The 14,713-nt window shown below is 34.4% G+C and overlaps 1 protein-coding gene across 7 annotated transcripts in view; it reads left to right on the top strand.

The window, feature by feature from the left end:
* Window positions 1-14,713, top strand: part of CSMD3 (CUB and Sushi multiple domains 3) — a 1,172,992-nt gene that overhangs the window by 1,004,516 nt on the left and 153,763 nt on the right. For all 7 annotated transcript variants that reach the window (XM_070630871.1, XM_070630869.1, XM_070630875.1 and 4 more), the window contains 2 exons: window positions 505-708; window positions 12,860-12,984. In XM_070630871.1, the coding sequence (XP_070486972.1) occupies window positions 505-708; window positions 12,860-12,984 (329 nt within the window). The remainder of the gene's footprint in view (window positions 1-504; window positions 709-12,859; window positions 12,985-14,713) is intronic.

The raw sequence follows: 14,713 nt of genomic DNA, 5'->3' as shown, positions 1-14,713 counted from the left end.
ACAACTAAGTCTGTGAATATGCTATGAAATTAATAAAGTATTATGTTTGTTTTTTTAAATCTATGTTTTTAAGGACCAACTACTAACAAAAAAAATTGTGACATTACCTCATATAACTGACACATTTTTTTTTTTAACTTGGTATCCCAGTTTAAAAAGAAAAAAATGTATTTTTCAGTTATCATCCTATAAATTGAAATATCTGACTCAGATCACTTTGTTATATTAGTGTTTGTAAAATAAAAAATAGAGAAAAAAACTTAGTTGATGTTGTTTAAAGGATAAAAATTAAAAAGTCTTTTAAATAAAAAATCGATGACAGTAGCAGTATTCATTTTAAATTGTATTTTATTCTGTATAAATCTTAAAACTTTTAGAAATATATTTAAATTGTCAATTCAATTTCTGATAAAAATGTAAATTTCTTTGAAATTTGTTTAAATGGTTGAACTCTGTATTTCTCTACTAAATATGAAATTAAAATCAACAATTATTTGTACACAGCTGTTCCTAGAACAAGTTCCACACAATGCAGTTCTGTGCCTGAACCAAGATTCGGAAGAAGGATTGGCAATGAATTTGCAGTCGGTTCATTGGTTCTTTTTGAATGTAATCCAGGATATATTCTCCATGGATCCGTAGCAATTAGGTGTGATACAGTGCCCAATTCTTTGGCCCAATGGAATGATTCCTTACCTACCTGTATTGGTGAGTACCTAACTTTGTATGCTTTGTGATTGTACATATTTTATATCAAAATTAGTTGTCTTGAATCTTTCAATATTTATATTTTAGATCTAACAGTTATGCATTAATTTTTAAATACTTTATTAGTTATGATATACTTAAGTGTACCCATTAGAGTGAATATTTGATGCGATTGAGGTGTGATGCAATTAATGAAGAATATTTTGTGTTGAACTAGCTGTGAGGTTTGCTCATTTATTGATTTATATGGCTGAAAACATACATACATGTATCCAATAACACAGAAATTTAATGCTATTAAGAGAATTAGTGAAATAAATACCATTTTTTATTTTTAAAAGTTTATGCAAAGATTTCTATGCCAATATGTAAAGAATTTACATATATTTTAAGCACCACAGAAGCTGATTTTTTGGACATATTTTACTTTGACTTTAAAAGAATTAGAAAATATGCATTATTAAATAAATCTGTATTTTCTTTTCTCTACTAATTATAGATATGTATAAAAAATACAAAAGAAGAGATTTTCCCAGTCTTTCATAAATATAAATGGTGACACATTGAATGTGCAGAATGTATAGGGTTAGCCAGAAATCTCATTGTTTCAAACTTTATTTTTGCAATCCTGTATCTGATTTAAATTGGTAAATAGAATATACACTTTCTAAAGTTATGGGCCAACAGACCTGCTAAATTATGTGAAACAGATTAAAATATTTTCTAATCCATACGCAAAAAAACTATAATTAGAATCTTATATTATTCCGGGATCATTACAATGACTTCTGGTTCTTGTAGAGTTCTATAGATGTGGAAAATGTAGAAATTGGGAAGTTGCTTTCTTCTCTGTCCCAACAGCATATCCAAAAATTATTTTTTAATTTTATAGTATTAAATTAAAAGAAGGGTTGTGTGAGGCCAGCCCAGTGGTGTAGTGGTTAAGTTCGTGTGTTCCGCTTCGGCAGCCCAGGGTTCACCAATTCAGATCCCAGGCACGGACCTATACACTGCTCATCAAGCCATGCTGTGGCAGCATCCCGCATACAAAATAGAGGAAGATTGGCACAGATTTTAGCTCAGGGGCAATCCTCTTTGCCAAAGTAAATAAATAAATAAAAGAAGCATGGTAAACTTAATCTCAGGTTAAGAACTAGTTCTAATAAGTTGAGGTTTTTTTTCATTAAAGTTTTATTGGTATGTGATTTGGAAAATAAGAGAAAAGTTTTCTTAAAATAAAAGATAAGCAAAATTTTGTTTTTATTTTAATAATCTCAATTCTCCATTTTTTGATAGAGAAGACATGAGTGTTTATATGCACACACATAACATATACCCTTATAATATATAAAATTTATTTTTAATGACTCATCTTGCTGTACCTATACATGAAAAGAAATTACATGTATCAATAGTTATTATTTTTCACTTTTAAAAACACATTTTACCATATGTTAACACAGAGTTAACATAATGTTAGCTCATAGTTCATTAAAATAAAGTATGTTTTTAAATTGTGAAACAAATGGAAGGTATACTTATTTCTACTGAGGAAGGAGTAAAGATGAAGTCTATTGCTATGCATTCATAGAATATGTATTTATATAGGACATAACTGCTCTAACTAGTAGAATATCCTTTACCATTCAAATCAGGACATTATTAAAAATTGTGCTGGGAAAATGGCATAAACCAAGAATATTATTTAAAAAAAAGGAAGGATAAATGGTTACTTGACCTGTCTAGGAATATTATATTTCCACAATCCAAAACAGATATATCTGGCATATTTCATAGGACATTTTTCTTACAACAAATATTTTAATTCTGTTCACTACGAAAAACAGAATGTGAACTGTTATTTGTTGAAAACCATCTACAATAAATAATTTAAAACACTGGGAGGCTTTAAATGACTCTTTGCCATTCTCATCTTTCAGCTAAATAACCACAATTTCTGATATGATTACTATTTACTTAATGCTTTCTATTTGCCAGGTTCTATGCTGAGTAATTTAAAATACATATTTATTTTAATCCTCACAGCAAACCTATGGAGAAGTTACTTTCAGAATTTACAGATGAATAAAGTGAGTCTTAGAGAGGTAAAACAATTCTTTTTAAAGTGATATAACATAGTAAGTGGTAGAGTGGGGGCAGGATTTGAAACTAAGATTTCTGACTCCACAAGTCAACCTAAGTGATAGACGACTGCTTCTCTTTCTGTTTTGACTTATAGGCTAATTCTTTCCTAATTCAATTTTTAAATCTTATTTATAATGTGGAATTTCTTACCCTACTAAAATACATTTTTGACAATCAACAAGTAAAGGAGAAAAAATCATTTGGACTTGATCTTCTTCCTCTCTCATACCTAACCTAGAGGTAGGGTTAATGGAGCAAACAGATCTTCCCATTTACGTGCTTTTATATTCTTGTAAAGAAAAAAAACAGATAATGTTTCTCCTCCTGAGCCATGGTACATGTTGACTTCATACTCTTATAAAGTAGTAATAAGTAAATTATCCTAAACTAAAGGAACCTTGAACTGAGAGAAGTGTTCCTACATGTCTGTGCCAAAATTAGTCATGCATAAATCGGAAATTACATTGCTTTAAATCAGCTTAATAATTGAAGACAGACACATGATAATAATAAATCTCTTCAGTCTCACAATGGATTTTTAAATATTTCTTTATAAATATTAGGGATCAATCATTATTTCTGCCTCACTTTTCCCAGTAATTATTTACATAATTTCTCTGTCACTTTGCTTATTTCTGTAGGTCTTGATAGAAAATATCAATACCACATTATAAAAGGTAACTAGATAAGTAGTTGTCTTCATCTAGTTTCATATATATGATGAAAATTCCTTTAAGATAATCATCTTTTATAAAGATAGAGTGATATGATGATGTATGGAAACTCATAAACTAGCCCATTAATCTTTAAATATCAGAAAAAATCCATCTATTCCTCTAGTTAGAGTGTCCAAAGAACCTACATATGCAAAGCAATGAGGTGTAAATCTATGAATTACTCCTTAAAGGTTCTGTTTGTATTTTTATCATGTTAATGTCCTAATTAATGGAGAAAAGTTATAAAGAATCATGTAAAACTGAATAAAATCCTCACAGCTGGGAATTGTAATAGGTTCTCAGCATAGGGGTTAATTGCGTCTTGGGTAATAGTCTTGGGCTTTGACCTTAACACTGAATTCTGATGAGTTACTGCATGATCCTGGAAAATTTACATAATCTCCGATTACCAATTCTCATATTGATAAAACAGGAAAATAAGAGACCATCCTCAAAGGTTTATTGTGGCTAGTAAATGATTTAAAGCCTTGGCATAGTTCTTGGAACCTAGTAAGTTTTCAAAAATTAAGCTGCTTTTGTTGTTGCCAAAATCTCCACCATGAAATCGGGAGAGAAGACTTCAATTCTAAAGGTGTTGGATCTAGAATATAGAACCTACATGCAGTGCTGATAAAGGGTTTGATATTATTGATTTCCATCTGTTGGTATGTTGTTTTAATAATACTTTAAAATTATTGTATTTAAAAATTATCTTCCACAGAAGATTTTTGCATCTTGGAAAAGGCTAAAAGCGTGGACTCCTGTCACTTTTCAATTCTAATTTAGGGTTTCTTGAATACACGATTTTTCTTTGCACTTAAAATTTTTAAGAAGGGCTTTGGGAGATATAATGACAATTTTCTTGAGAATAATAGTAATTATTTATTAGAATATGCTGTTTAGGAGGACTATGAAATTTCTTTCCATCAATTGACGCATTTGAGGACAAAGAGTTAAAGAGGAGAGACTTAAAACAATAGGTATATTTTCATAATTTGATTTGTTTTCATTGTTTGCAAGGATATAAAGTAAAAATAAAGTTAAAATTAAAATAATGACTTTTACAATTCTGATTGGCTGTGAAACAATGTAATTCACCAAGGTTTACACTCTGCATTTTCTTCTGACCTAGAAATTCAGACATTACATTATCCAAAGAAATTTCTTTTGTCCATGAAGGTATAAAGATGAGACAGGGTTAGAAAGAGGAAAGAGATAAAGAGGAGAAATGAGCTGACATTAAAGAAAGAGGAAAAAAGGGGGCTGGCCTCATGGCCTAGTGGTTAAGTTCAGCATGCTCTGCTTTGGCATCCTGGGTTCAGTTCCCAGGCATGGACCTACACCACTTATTGGCAGCCGTACTGTGCTGGTGACCCACATACAAAATAGAGGAAGTTTGGCATAGGTATTAGCTCAGGAGAAATCTTCCTCAAGCAAAAAGGGGAAGATTGGCAACAGATGTTAGCTCAGTGTGAATCTTCCTCAGCAAAAAAAGAGGAAGAAAAGAAAAATGAAAGAAATTTTAGGAAGAGGAAAAGGAAATGAGAGAATAAAAAGAGTATTTTCTGAGATGGAGAGTAGAGAATAAGAACTCTAAACTACAAATGTAAACCACTTTTGTTTAAAGCAGAAGAAAGCCCCATCCCATGAGAATATTATGAAGCTTTTTCATATGTCAAATGTGTCAGTTGGTTGCTCCCAATGTTTTTGCCATCAGAAACAGAAATCCATGTAAATAAAGGAAGGTCATGCCATTTGATTATGGATGTATCTCAGCAGGGACAGGAGCTCCTACACAGCCACTAAAGCCTGTGAAAGACTTTCAGACCACACCCTAGTCCATGGCTGACATTCAGCTACCGTCCTAGTACATACTAGTGTACTATTCCTAGCCTAGATGGAGTCAGCCTCACTTTCTACTTTAAGGGCAAAAGATGAGGTACTCAAGAGCCATTGCAATCTCCCTGTCAAAAGCCCTTTTATCTGTAGGTCCCTGGGCTTTTTTGAGAAACCTGTCACTGCATCTATGGAGAGTCTTTAAACATAGAACAGACAACTTTTTATTTTGCATTGGATTGAAAGTACATAACTAGAGAAAGAAAATTCTATCAGATGACTTCTGTTTCCTGCCAAGATCACAAGAAAAGGACATATTTCTTTATACCATTTGAAAAATAACATATACCTTGTAGAACAGTTGTAATTCCAGAAAACTGAATAGATAACAGAAGGACATATGGGATCTGTGTGAGACAAGAAATAGAAAGGTGATGATTCTAAATGACACTTGGATGATAGCTCAGTTTAGGTTTTACCATTTGGTCTAGCTGCTAATCTTTACATAAATGAAAATAAACTTTGCATTTCTATTTTTAACTATAAATAATTTTAGCTTCAAAATGTTTTGAATAAAAATGATTATGTCTTAAATATTCAAAAAAAGAAACGGCGTGATGTCTTAAAAATTCAAATATGACAGCCTAGTGCAGAGTTATCTCAGGTTGATATCAGAGCATGGTCTTTAATTTGTGTTCATTTTCAATATCTGTTGTTTGGATAAAATACTAACTGCCTCAAGGCCTTTGAACTTTCTATTCCTCCTGTTTGGACCATGCACACCTGAGATATCTTTTGGGCTTCCTGCATCACTTCATTCAGTCTCCACTTGAATATCTTTCTTGGCATCTCATCTAAAATAATTTTCTGCCGTCCATCCTCCATTTGTTCTGTCTACCCTTACCCTACTTTTCTTTTATAGCAACCATCCACCATATTACATATAGGGTTTTTTTCCCTTAATTTCTTAATCTTTCTTGCCCTTCTCTTCCCTGCCACTATATTGTTTTTATGCTCAACCAAAAGAAGACTTGGCACATGATTCATACTCAGTAAAAATTTGTTCAGTGCATGGATTTTAGCAATAACTGCAATAATTTCCGGAATTTTTGTAGAGGTCGAACATCTGGCCAACTTCTCAAGTCCAGGACCCATGCATTTTCAATTTCAGTCTTTCACCACATGGTAATGCTCTTGCTTACTTTGCTTGCTTACACCTTCACAAACCATCTGAAGTTTCAAACTCCTCTGAGAATCTGTAGAAAAGATACATAGGTAAAACATAAACAATAGGTTTACATATTAAATGGGTAACTTTATTCTGAGAGAACAAATTCTCTATTTATACTTTACAGTTTAGTTATAATCTTTGGCAATCTATTTACAAGATTTTATACATAATGATTTTATTTTCTCTGCCTTCACCCTTCAGTGAAGGCTCAGTTAACAACTTAAGCCAAGTGATCATCCAGTTGAAACCAAAAGAAGACAGCTTTCTACGCTCCTGATTTCCATCTCAAATTGTATTGTTTCAGTTTCTTAGTTCTTATTACTGCTGTCAACACTTTCATTTATTTTCTGTCATAGTAAAACACAATAAAATGTTCAGTAATTTTGCAAAAACTGACATACTGAAATTAAACTGTTGACTGGAAAGCAGCCCCATTAGACATGATATGTGAGTTATGCTTATAGGTGCTTTCAGTTAAAATCATCAAATACCAAGCTGGGGATCCAAAAATTTAAACAACCAGGATGTAAACAGTATTTAATAATCTTGCACAAATCTGTCCTATCAAGCCATTCTTAGGTAAATTACAGTAAAGTACAGCAATATTTTGATAAAAACATAGGACTTGGAATAAATGTAAAACTAAAATTACACTGAAGACTGAGTTTTCATCTTCAAAATTTGGCCTTGTTACACTTTATGATTTCTTAAAATTTTCCTCTCATAAAACCTCAAGCTCTCCTCCCTCTGAGACTCTGTGATTCAAATAACCCCCCTGCAGCTACTAATAACTCTGACAATATATGGCCTTAGGCGTAAGTACTTCTGTTAGTGGGTGATTTCCTTTCAAAAGCCCCTGAGCCTGCTACTTATTCCCCTTAGGCGAAAAGTCTTTAATTAGCTGCTTATCCCATCACCCTTATCTGGGTTTGTTTTCTCCAAGTCCTTCAGAGACTCAGAAAGAACTGCTTTTGCTTGTTTTGGCTCCAAAGCAACACCTGTCTATATCATCTTTTCTTAGAGTGGGGAAGAAATAGATGAAAAAATATATACAGGATCTGAACCCTCATTCAATGATTCATTTATTCATCCATCTATTCATCCACGAAAATGTTATTAAGTATAATAATGAAGAACAGTTGTTAGCATTTATATGAAGCACTATTAAGCATTATCTCATTTGACATTGACACCAACACCAGGAGGTAGATAAGATTATTATTTATCTTTTATAGATAGTAAACATTTCTATGGTTTAGAGACAAAAGCAGAATTAGAATTTGAACCCAGGCTACTTGGTTCTAAAACCTGTTCTCTTGATCCACGTTACATTGTATAAAACTGATTAGAAGGGAAATTTATAATATATCCTTTTTAAAATAGGAAGCAAATATTAGTTTAAATAATATACATGCGAAGTGAAACTTTATAAAATATGATGTATGTGGTAATGCATGTCTGGGAATACTTTCATAGTATATTTTGTTGATAAAAAATAAAAATGATTGAAGTAGAATTAAACAAATATGGCTTATTTAGGAAAATATTAGGAAAAAGGAATGATGCAGGAATGGTAAAGAGGTAACTTGTAACCACAAGATATACACAGACGTACAACCAGTCGTTCAACGATTTATTCAACAAGCATTTATTGAGTGCTTAGTACATGTCAGGCACTATTCTAGTGTTGACAAAAATAATCCGTAACCAATCTATAAATGAAAATTTGGGTGAGTTTATTCTGAGCTGAAATCTGAGGACCATGGCCCAGGGCCTTTCTTCCCGAAGGAAGAAAGGGCACCAAGGAAGTGAAGTATACAGAGTGGTTATATACCCTCAAACAGGCTGTTTCACATATGATTGAAATGTCCCTCCGACAATAGTCATAAGATTGCCCTGATGGCACAGCGCTTGATAGACACAGCAGGTAGTGGGTCTGCTATCTCAGAGGGCGTAGCAGGAGGCAAGCCTATTGTCTTGAGCTGGGTGGCCACAGGTGAGCGCAGCAATCAGTTCCTAGCCTAAGGAAAGATGCTTAATTCTTAAGGGAATGCCAACATTGGGAGGGGGAGGGAAGTTGCACCTTTATCTCAAGGGCCTTTGCTCTTGCCATAGGGAATATCTAAAGCAGATATACAATGCTTGCTCAACTGCCTCGGTCAGGCCCTTTTGGAAAGACAAGGTCAGGCCGAATTAGGTTTACACTAAATGGCTTCCTCATATTCTCCAATATATCCTGTTGCTTGCCATTTTTATTTGTCACTAGGCAATGGCAACATAGCTTTGAATAAGAAGATAAGATCCCTGCACTTGTGGAGTTTACACTTTAGTGGAGGGAGAGAACATATCACTAAATATATTCTCTTCTTTCAGATAATGGAAAATACTATGGAGAAAATTAAAGCAGGGGCTGGAGGTTAGGGGAAGACATCCATGACTTCCTCCTGGTTTATGCCCAAATGAAATGAATTGAAGGGGTTATATCAAAGTTTGGGAGGTGAGCAAGTGGATAGACTGTGAGGGGGAGAGAGATCTTGACATGTTCAAGCCACAGCAAGAATATTAGGTGTCTGGAACACAGTGAATGACGACAAGAGTGATGGGAGAAGAGTTTGTAGAAGCAGAGCAGAGACCAGGTCATATGGACCCTTAAAGGCTGTGGAGAGTTTGACTTTTCTCTAAGCAGTGTAGGAATTTATTGAGGTAATGAGTGATATGATCTTGGTTTCTAAGAAATCACTGTGCCTAACTGTAAGGAGGGATGGAGTAGAAGCCTATTGCAGTGGTAGAAAAGAAAGGTAATGGTGATTTAGATAGGAAGGTCATGGTCAGTGATGAGAATTGGTAAGCTTTGGGATTTACTTTTAAGATAGACCTGACAAAGTTTACTGAAGACTGAATGTAGGTGTAAATGTGAACTTGAATGTAAGAAAGAGAGATTAAGATGAGTCCTAGATTTTTGGCCTAAGAACTGGGTGAATGGTGATGATATTTGCTGAGAAGGGGAATAATGTGGGGGAGAATTGCAAAAGAATTATTTTGGACATATTAATTTTGAGATACTTATTAGATGTTTTATTGCAAAACTCTGGACAGAAGTCATGGCTGAAGATAAACATTGAGTAGTCATAGTATATAGATAACATGAAAATGGATGTCATCACTGAGGAGTGATGGTTAGAAAGAGAAGAGGAGATGGCCTAGGATCAAGTCATAAAGTGTTACAGCATTTAAAAGATCAGAAGGAGGAAGATGAGCTACAAAAAAAAAAAAAATTGTGAGTGTAGTCAGTGGTATTGAAGAAAGGCAGGAGAGTATGGTGTCCTAATGGTCAAGCAAAGAAAGGCTCAAGGTGATGGAGTCATCAACAGTGGGAGGTAATTACTCATAGACTGAGTAAAATGCAAATTAAGAATTGAACATCACATCACAACAGGAATATTCTGGTGACTTTGACCTAGTCATTTCAATAGAGTAGAGTGGACAAAAGCCTGACAAAATGGATGGAGGAGAGAATGGAAAGTGAGGAAGAGGGGATAGCTTGTCTTGGCAGCAGCATGGAAGGAAACCCTAGAATGCTAAGCGTAAAAGAGAATCTTGGCACCACAGTGAGCAGAGTTCCAAACCAAAAGTTGATTGCCTCATCTTCTCAGACTTGGTCTTTTGGAAAAGATGAACGTATAAAACAAACAGGTTGGCCTCATGGCCTAGTGGTTAAGTTTGGCATACTCTGCTTTGGCAGCCCAAGTTTAGTTCCTGGGTACAGACCTATACCACTCGTCAGTGACCATGCTGTGGTGGGGACCCACATACAAAATAGAGAAAGAGTGGCACAGTTGTTAGCTCAGGGCGAATCTTCCTCAAGCAAAGAAACAAACAAACAAAGCAAAACAGAAACAGACTCATAGATACAGAAAACAAACTGGTAGTTGACAGAGGGGAGGGGGTTAGGGGGTGGGGGAAATAGGTGAAGGGGATTAAGAAGTACAAACTTATAAACTAAATAAATCATAGAGATGTAGTGTACAGCATAGAGAATATGGTCAACAATACTATAATAACTTTGTATGGTGACATATGGTAACTAGACATCGTGGTGGTCATTTCATAATGTATATAAACGTCAAATTACTGTGATATACACCTGAAACTAATATGATGTTGTATGTCAATTATACTTCAATTAAAAAAAAAGAATATGAAAGCAGCGTGAGCTATTCAATGACAGAGCTGTACAGGAAAGCACTTGGTGCTATGGGAAACTATGGGGCACTTGCATAATGGAGTCAGCAAAGATTTGAAGAGGTAGCATCAACATTGAATGTCCATGGATGGTAGGTGTTGGCTAGGTGAGAGAAGGACGTACCAAGTCACAGCATTCAGAGAATATATAGTTTAGTAGGCTGGACTCTGATATGGGATTGGGATGGTGAAGTATTGGGAAATTATGGGTACACATCAGCCTGGAGATGTAGTTAGAGGCTAACACAATTAACTATATTCATCTGCAGAATTAAGGCAATGGGAAGATTTTTGAAGGACTTTCAGCAGTGAAGTAACATGATCAAACTTTAATTTTAGAAAGATCATTTTAACAGTAATATGGAGACCATATTACATGGAAAATATACCAGCCATAGTGAGGTCCATTGATGTGGTTAATGCAGCAATCTAGAAAAAAATGAGAATGAGGTAGGCTGGTGACAGTGAAGATGGAGAGGAAGAGCATCTGTGAAGTATTTTCTTACAACTCAGGATCAGCACTTCATCAATCACTTTTTTCCTCCTATTTTTGGGGTGAATCTCTATTTTACAATTCTTTCTGCGCTCCTGGCATGCTATTCTTAAATCATGCAAAACTGTTAGTTTTCTTTCTGAAGGAGGTAAATTCTTTCTGACCAATTTAACCTGAATTTGTGTAAACCCAATAACACAGATTTATAAGAAAATACAGCAAAATGACTTTTTCTAAAAATACATTGTCACACTATTAAAAGAGTTTGCAGAACTCTTTTGAGTAATTGCCCTAGGTTTTTGCATTTGGTTTTGGAAGTAGTACAAAACTGTATTATTAACTTAAAAATTATTGTTACAAAAGATATACCCTTATATCTTACAGTTATAGCCAGATTAGGACAAATGCCCAAGGATCACAGTGCCATTAGTACCTAAAATAACAGTAGTTGCCCCAAAAGGAAGTACAATTTATTGACTTCTTACTGTGTTCCAAGTAATGTGCTAGCTTCTTTATGTACATTATCCTATCTATATATTTTTAATAAAAACTCTTTGGAAACAATTGCATTGCCATTTCACAGTCAAGGTATCTGAATATCAGAGAGTTTAAGGAACATGTCCAACATCACACAGTATTTAAAATTGTAAGTTAGGTCATGCCCAGAACCGAGCTGATACTATTAGTGGTGTGAAAATTTTACTTTAAGATTAGTACCTTTTAAAATTGATAGAAGCCTTTGTTGACTTCAGAGCAGGTCTACATGTTTATTCTTTCTTATAGTAGTTGTACTGGTAATAACCAAACTGGTACCATACTGAGTATCTTCCTTCCACTGAAGAACATGGACCCTGGAGCCAAACTACCAGTATTCAAATCCCATCTCCATGTCTTACTAGCTATGTGATCTTGGGCGAGTTAGTTAATCTCTTAGTGACTCCATTTTCTCAGCTGTAAAATGAGGAGAATATTTATTCCTATCTTGTTGGATTGTTGGGAGGCTTTATGAGTTAAAATATGTAAAGTGCTTAGAAGAGTGCCTGGCAAATAGTAGGCTCTATATAAATGTATGATCATAATATAATTATCATCATCATTATTACTCCTCAAAGGATGCTATTAAGGAGAAAAGTAAAAAAATAAAATAATTCTTCAAAATATTCTATATCTAGATGTGAACAATTGTTAATGCAAATGTGTCAACACACTTTTATTTATATAGTACAAATGATATACTATTATTGAATTAATTATAGTGTGATTTTAGATATGCCATTGTAAGGTTATCCATTAATGTTGTCTAATTATTTTTTTAAGTTTTTATGCTATAGCAAGACAATTTTCTTTGTTCTTATGAGTTCTAAAAAACAGTATGATTTGGTTGTGTTTGCAAGTCTAGTATCTGTCTAAGTTGTTATCTCTGACCTTTTCTCTTATTTTAATCCTTTGCATTAGAATTAACTCTCTCTTGGATTGCTTTACTTTCAGTGCCCTGTGGTGGAATTTTAACTAAGCGCAAAGGGACTATTTTGTCTCCTGGATACCCTGAGCCTTATGACAACAATCTGAATTGTGTGTGGAAGATCACAGTGCCAGAAGGAGCTGGCATTCAAGTAAGGATATTTAAATTTTTCTTCTTTTCATTGTATATTTGAAGTTAATCTTTTCAGAGATGACAGAATGCACATTATTTCTAAATGTTTAGCCAGTGCTTTTGACTGACATGGTTGAATTTAATTAGAAGGATACTTATTAATTTTTTCACCTGCATATAACAGAAAGCCAATTCGAGGTGGCATAAGCAGTAAGAGAAAGGTGTTGCTCCACATAACGTGGAATCTTGGGGTAAGATGACTCAAGGGTTGTTTATTTCAGAGGCTCAGTTGTATCATTTCTGACCCATATTTTTTTTACCTCTCTGCTCTGCTATCCTTAGCATGTTGGCTTAGTTCTTGAATTTGCTCTCTCATGTTGAGATGGCTGCAAAAGCTCTAGGCATAACAGCCTTACACAGCAATGGCCAATAGCCAAACTGGAATGTCTCTGTCTTATGAACTTTTATAGTAGTTAAGAGAATTTTTCAAGAAACCTTCCAGCAGACTTTCCCTCCTGTCCTATTGAATAACATTGCAATATATCCATTCCTAAGCTATACACTGGGCAATAACAAAAGATTTACTATGATTTGACTCAAGCAAATCTATGTTAAGATTTGTTTGATCTTAATCTAAGATTTGCCTGGATCAGGCAAGGGGCCCATGCTCCTCTGATGTACACAGCTCTCATTTAACTGAACAAAACAAGTTCCCTGTTAGCAAGGAAGAGGGACGGTGTTCTGTAAACAATAAATAGTATCTACCATATTATTTCAATTGTGACAATTTTTGCTGGGAGCAATTTGACCAGTTACTCTGTTTTACAAGGAGATTTCTGGGTAAAATGATGGTATTTTACTGCTGAGTCAGTATACATTCCATGGAAGGTAATTATGCTTCATAAAATTACCTAACAATGCATTCCATAGCACTAATATTCTCTTACACTTTGTTTTGTTTTCTTTTCTGCATCTGTGGCTTCTGCTTCTACATCTAGGAACATGGTCTCCTCTTCCTCTTCAACTCATCAAATATGATGCTTGTGAAATTCTGTGACCTTTGTTCATTTCACCTAACACCATTCTCTCTGCCACCTTGTCAACTTCCATGTCTTCAGCTACCATTTAGTGCCGATGATGCCTAGGACATAAATCATAGTAGACAATCAGAAAATGTTTCTTTTTTTTAAATAAAAGATTGAATAAATTATGATTTCTAAACTCAAATATCTAGTCTAGACCTTTCACCTAAACTGTGTGCCATATATCCAACTGCCCACTGGACATTTTCAGCTACACTTCTTGCTGGCATCTCAAATTCAATCTCTTCAAAACTGACCGTGATTTTTTCGCAAAGTTGTGGATCTTGCCCAGCGTGCTCTCTCTCAGAATGAGCCCCTCATCCATTCAGTTGCACGAGCCAGAAATCTTGATTTTTCTCCCCTACTCTGAACAACAAAATATGTCAGATCTGTCTTTCACAAGGTTAGGTGGTCGCCGTCCCTGGCCCAGGTTCTTTGTCTCCTCCAATCTATTCCTCTGAAGGCAAAGAGTAACCTTCTAAACATAAAAATCTAATACTATCACTTTCCTGCTTACAATACCTCATTTGTCCCCTATATTCTTAACTCCTTGACACAGTTAATTATATTTTTATGCTTTTTCCTCATTTCTTGTCTCTTCTAGTCACACTATTTTAGTTCTTTATAAGAGCTTGGCTCTCTCTTGCCTCTGGGCCTTTGTACATG

This window comes from Equus przewalskii, chromosome 8 (assembly GCF_037783145.1).
Source record: "Equus przewalskii isolate Varuska chromosome 8, EquPr2, whole genome shotgun sequence".
NCBI classification, from domain to species: Eukaryota; Metazoa; Chordata; class Mammalia; order Perissodactyla; family Equidae; genus Equus; species Equus przewalskii.
The sequence above is the reverse complement of the archived record's forward strand: the minus strand, read 5'-3'. Positions and strand labels throughout refer to the sequence as shown.